Consider the following 6,000-nt stretch of genomic DNA (forward strand, 5'->3'; position numbering starts at 1 on the left):
ACCAGCTGCTTTTACGAAGTTAAAAACAAAAGTATTACATTTAACAGTAAAACAATAGTCTAGCTTTGTTTGTCTTTCTCCCCCTTGAGTATAGAAAAGTAGGCTGTCTCGCTCAACCCTCCCACTTTCCCCATTGCATCCCATAGCCAGGTTCTGACAAGCCTCCCTCTTTTCTACAGAGAAAACAGATTGTTTCTAGCCCTAACCGTTCAAAAGTTATGACCCATATTACCGGCGCTAGGTATTTTTTGTATTATTATTATTTATTTTTTGCTCGACCATTGGTGACTCGGACTTGGACTTGGACTCGAACTCGAGCACAGGGGACTCAACTTGGACTAAAAGTTTAGTGACTAAAAGTTTAGCGACTCGACTATATCACTGGGAAGTAGTAACTAAGACAAACACGCAAGAAGAAAAAAAAAGATAAGTAACGTGCGGTCTTGTGTGGTTCAGTTAATAAGAGCATAGTCCTAGGTTCAATTCCAGCTGGGGTCACATACAGTATATATAAAAATATATGCACTCACAGTACTGTAAGTCAACTAAATGGCATATAAATGTTTGCAGCATGGATTTTGCACATAAAATCTATATTGGTTGTTCTCTGACAGACAGTGTTCCATTTCTCTTTCTTCTTCTCCTGAATTAGGACCTCACGCCCTAGTCCTGTCAGGAACGACACAATGTGATTCATTACCCTTTTAGAAAGAAATCAGTCTTCCTCCTCTTCCTCTCCTCTACCTTCCATCCTGCTAATTACTGAAACTAGCTGACCTTCCCTCCATCTCTTCATCCCTCCATCCTAGGCTTCATCCCAAATGGCACCATATTCATTACATAGGGATATAATAGATAGGGAATAGGGTGCTATTTGGGACACAGACCCAGTCTCCTGGGCAAGGTGCGGTCGGTTATCATTTGTTAAACTCCGTAGAGACGCGCTGTAGCGATGTGGAGGCAATGTTTTACTTTTTACCCCATTCCTGCCCACTTTAGGAGAGGCAGTCCCTGGGCTCAGCTCCACCAGAAGTAGAAATAGGCCTACATGTGGAATGTGAATACATTTGCTGTATTCACATAAAGAAAGAGACAGAGAGAGAGAGAGAGAGAGAGAGAGAGAGAGAGAGAGAGAGAGAGAGAGAGAGACAGAGAGAGAGAGACAGAGAGAGTGTGTGAGAGAGAGAAGGAGTGTGAGAGGCAGAGAGAGAGAGAGAGAGAGAGAGAGAGAGAGAGAGAGAGAGAGAGAGAGAGAGAGAGAGAGAGAGGTGTGTTGGCATATTTCATATATATAACAATTCATTAATTTAGTTAATTCTACTTTGTAAACAGTTTATATAATTATGTAACCTTGACAAGAAAACATCTTGCATCTTGTTAGTTAATGCAAGTAATGTACTGTTTATTATGTACCAAATGCATTGACTGATATAATCCATAAATGCCAATGAACAGTTGATTACAGTCAGCATCACTTATTCATATCATAGCTAGAAAGTGTCAGTGATATCCCAGGACAACAACAACAACACAAATAGAGAAGATAATTACTTGACACATTGGAAAGAATTAACAATAAAACAGAGCAAACTAGAATGCTATTTGGCTCTAAACAGAGAGTACACAGTGGCAGAATACCTGACCACTGTGACTGACCCAAACTTAAGGAAAGCTTTGACTATGTACAGACTCAGTGAGCATAGCCTTGCTATTGAGAAAGGCCGCCGTAGGCAGACCTGGCTCTCAAGAGAAGACAGGCTATGTGCACACTGCCCACAAAAAACCACAGTGTGCAATCACAGCAGCAAGATTTGTGATAGTTGCCACAAGAAAAGGACAACCAGTGAAGAACAAACACCATTGTAAATAAAACCCATATTTATGTTTATTTATTTTCCCATTTGTACTTTAACTATTTGCACATTATTTCAACACTGTATATATACATAATATGACATTTGAAATGTCTTTATTCTTTTGGAACTTCTGAGTGTAATGTTTATTGTTTATTTCACTTTTGTTTACTATCTACTTCACTTGCTTTGGCAATGTTAACATACGTTTCCCATGCCAATAAAGCCCTTAAATTGAACTGAAATTGAATTGATATCAGTTTCTCCCTCTGGGTGTGAAACAGTAGTGTTGTGCTGCGAGACAAGGCTCATCATATCACTGTCAACAGTGTCAATGTCATTGTGTCCCCATCACATGGCAGACAATTATCTTCCAATAAACTGAGAATGATTAGAACCATAGCTACAGGACAGGACAGGTGGAGGGCTGAGGAGGAGATACAGTGGCTGTCCCAAATGGCACCCCACCCCATGTAGTGCCCATAGGGCTCTGGTCAAAATTAGTGCACTATAAAGGGAATAGGGTGCCATTTTGGATGCATTCAGTGCTTCAGCATCCCATATATCACCTTCACACTGAGATGGAGGCTCTATAAATCATACCAGACAGAATGGGACTAATTACAGTCTGCACCCCAAATGGCACCCTATTCCCTATATAGTGCACTTAAAGCAAACACTAAAAAGTATTTGAAAGATTTCAAATATATTTTTAACCCAGGTCTGCCAGTCACCTAAAAAGCTATCTCATTTCACTACACAGTAGCAGTCACAGGGACAGGGACCACACAGGCCTATCCTAAGTGTTTGCACAGGAGCAAAGTTTGCAGTGATAATAGCTAATTACTTTATTGTAGATGGCGATTAATCAACCCTGAGTTTGTTTCAGCCCAACGACAGCCCCGCACCACTTGATTTGGAATTGAGGAATGGGGCTGGAGATCATAAGCAGTGTTATAGATACAAGGAGTGTCAATTCATGAGATTGGCATGATCGTTTGTGACTGAATAAAGCCAGTCCATTTCTTTACAATCAAAATAGGTTATTATTAAATCAACTATACCCAGTGGGGAACCGTGAGGGCCTTCTGCACCTTCAGAGAAGCCCTAAGGATTTATAAAATAATTGTTGTAGTTTTAAAATATAAATGTTGTTTTCATTTCTATTTAATCTTTTCAATAATATTTCAATGGTATTCTAATTACATTATTATTTTCAATGATATTCTGATTTAATCTCTTCAGTTTGTGTTGGAAAGGAAGGGGTTAACGGTGAAGAGCAAGAAAGATCCAATCAGGATTTTTCTTTGGTGGTCTCTGGGTAGATAAACCTAGCCAGCTAAGTCAACCATTGGCAAAGCCCTCAGAAGCTAGATAGAAGGCATCTGCCATTGAGGGAGTTCTTTTAACCTGAGCCTTGGTGCATCGGTCTATGGCCCGTGACGTGAACGGAAAAAAAGAGGTAAGGGAGGAGCACCCTTCTCAAATCGAACCATAATCTCCGCCACTCGGTCAAACTAGTTTTCATTGGGAAGGCAGATAAAGCTTCTTTATCAAAAGCACTCACTTTTGCATGTGAAGACACAGAATCCTACTCATTACTCCACATGCTTAATCTAGCCTAGGCTACGTCACTTTTGTTTTGAGCCGACTTCGCCGTGGACTTTGAACGGGGCACCTAGCTCACACCCAGAGACAGACCGGTTCCGAAACGAATTCCAATCACTTTTCACCCGGTGCAAGATAATCGAATCCCCTCATTCAACTGTATTAGGGAAGAATTTTGGAGTTACCGTTGTCTCAACCAATCACATTTTAACTTGTAAAAAAAAGATATGGAAAGGCAGACAGGTCACTGCACAATAGCGAACAGTAGGTTTACCAAGGTGTAGCTAGTAGCTAGCTAGCTTTTGTTGTAGGCTAGTTAAAAGTGTGTAGTGGCTGCAACAAGTGTTATCGAAGAGGATGTTGTTGCTCATTTGTTAGCTTTGCCCCTTTCAAGATAAACTAAAGTTGGATTAACTGGTGCAGCTAGGGCAATTTATGTGAATGTTGATGTGTATATTGATATGTATAGTGTACACTAAGTGTACAAAACATTAAGAATACCTGCTCTTTCCATGACATAGACTACTGACAAGGGGAATACAGGTGAAAGCTACAGTATCATCCCTTATTGATGTCACTTGTTAAATCCACTTCAATCAGTGTAGATGAAGGGGAGGAGACAGGTTAAAGGATTTTTAAGCCTTGAGACAATTGAGACGTGGATTGTGTATGTGTATGGTAATAGGTGCCGGGGGCACCGGTTTCTGTCAAGAACTGCAATGCTGCTGGGTTTTTCACACTCAACAGTTTCCCATGTGTATCAAGAATGGTCCACCACCCAAAGGACATCCAGCCAACTTGACACAACTGTGCGAAGCATTGGTGTCAACATGGGCCAGCATGACTGTATACAGTGCTCATCTGTGAAAGAGACCTTGGTCTCAGCATGACTCCCTGTTAAAATAAAAGTTAAATATGTAAATGCAGTTAGTAAGCACATCTAAATCGAAAACATTATTTTGATTCTTCATAAAACTCATGTCAATAAAGATGAGCATTCTGCTCTAAGAGTCTACTAATAGACAGAAATATGCGAAGAATGGTTGTTACTTAACTCTACCCCGCAGTAAAATGTGTATAAAAAAATTCTGTCAATGTCAGACAAGGTCAAAAAAGTGGATACAGTCATTGGTGGCTGCCGACTGCAGTATCATCCACTGATTCTAAAATGACCAAACAGCATTCTGGGCACTGTAGGCAGAACAGTTCTTCCATTGAAACAAAACACATATACCTAACAGACAACAAAAGACAAGACCTTACGTCGGAATAATGGATTTGTAAAGGATTATCTCATGACAACAAAGCTTGTAGCCCATTGACAGCATTATCACTAGGCTGCACAAAGCGAAACCGTTATCCTACTATCAGTCTTTTCCTCTGGATGTGTTAATTAATTTCTTCAATCTTACTCATTGCCTACAATCAAGGTGGAATGACCAGCCTGAAAACTATCACTGTATCGGACTCAGAAATAGAACCTAAAACCTAATAATTATATGGAGAGATGTATTTTTCTTTGGATTAAATGCATGTCCTATTTAGCCACCAAGGAAATTATATGACATTACTTGACACGAAGCTATGGATTTATTTCCTAACAGGTGGCATGTGTGCAAGAGCCAAGACAAATTAATAACACGTGCATTACTGGTCCGCAAAATAGAAGAATAAACTATGCACGACGATGCTCAGTTGACATAACATTCTCGCATCACAGAGCAGTCATGCGCGATTTCAAATTCTGAAGACACAGAATAACACTTTCATTGCAATTAAACTTCCAGATAACTTTTACCTAAGAAAATTGCTTCCAAAAACAGACTAAACTTCGCGTAAAATGAAAGCATAATGCCCCATGTCTATTATTTCTGTGAAAAAAATAAAGGAGTTCATTAAAGTGGGAACGTCCGGTTGACTCCATCTATTTACCTTGCAAATGGTTCGGTGTGAAATGATGAGGAAATCCGCTCAAATCCATTTCATAATATCTCACGTCTTGCAGTGTATTGCATTACCTGTAGATACCCTTGGATGTCAGGAAAGTAAAACCGTCTTCGTTTTGTTCTTGCCGGTTGTTCCAAATGCCTTCTCCACTGACTCGCGCTCAGAATGTTTGACTGCGATGAGCTGCATGGGCTTGCTCTGCTTTGACCAGAAAACCTTCACGCATGCTCATCCCGGGGCCTTTAGAGGCAGCAGTAGCAGAACTACCTGAGCCCGCTCAGTAGGCTATGGCCTACATTAGGCTACCATTACTCTCAGTCTTCCTTGAGTCTTGCTGCTCTGAAAACCCCCCAGTGTTTTTTCCCCCTCAGTTTTATTTAGAAAATAAAAAATAAAAATGAACATACACTGACATTAACCGCTGGTGTTTACTATGATAAACATGCTTAATGCGTAAAGTTGTTATCTATATTTTAATACTCAAAATAATAAAATCATTATTAACAATCTCTTGGGAGATGAGACTTAATTGCATGCTATAGTGTTGGTCATCCTGTAAATCTACTATTTTAGAAGTTAAATGCAGGGTTCA

General features: G+C 40.0%; 1 protein-coding gene across 2 annotated transcripts in view; it reads right to left on the reverse strand.

Annotated features, from left to right (window-relative positions):
• LOC121536979 (zinc finger protein 385B) overlaps positions 1-5,595 on the reverse strand; it is a 192,083-nt gene extending 186,488 nt beyond the window's left edge. Inside the window, exon 1 of one of the 2 annotated variants that reach the window (XM_041844677.1) lies at positions 5,480-5,595. Coding sequence is in view for 1 of the 2 variants with exons in the window: in XM_041844676.2 (XP_041700610.1) it covers positions 5,394-5,442 (49 nt within the window). In the remaining variant the exon portion in view is untranslated. Of the gene's footprint in view, positions 1-5,393 lie in introns of both variants that reach the window. The other variant, XM_041844676.2, reaches the window with a different exon arrangement.
• Between the last annotated feature and the right edge of the window lie 405 nt (positions 5,596-6,000).

The sequence above is a fragment of the Coregonus clupeaformis genome, chromosome 23, assembly GCF_020615455.1.
Source record: "Coregonus clupeaformis isolate EN_2021a chromosome 23, ASM2061545v1, whole genome shotgun sequence".
Taxonomy (NCBI): Eukaryota; Metazoa; Chordata; class Actinopteri; order Salmoniformes; family Salmonidae; genus Coregonus; species Coregonus clupeaformis.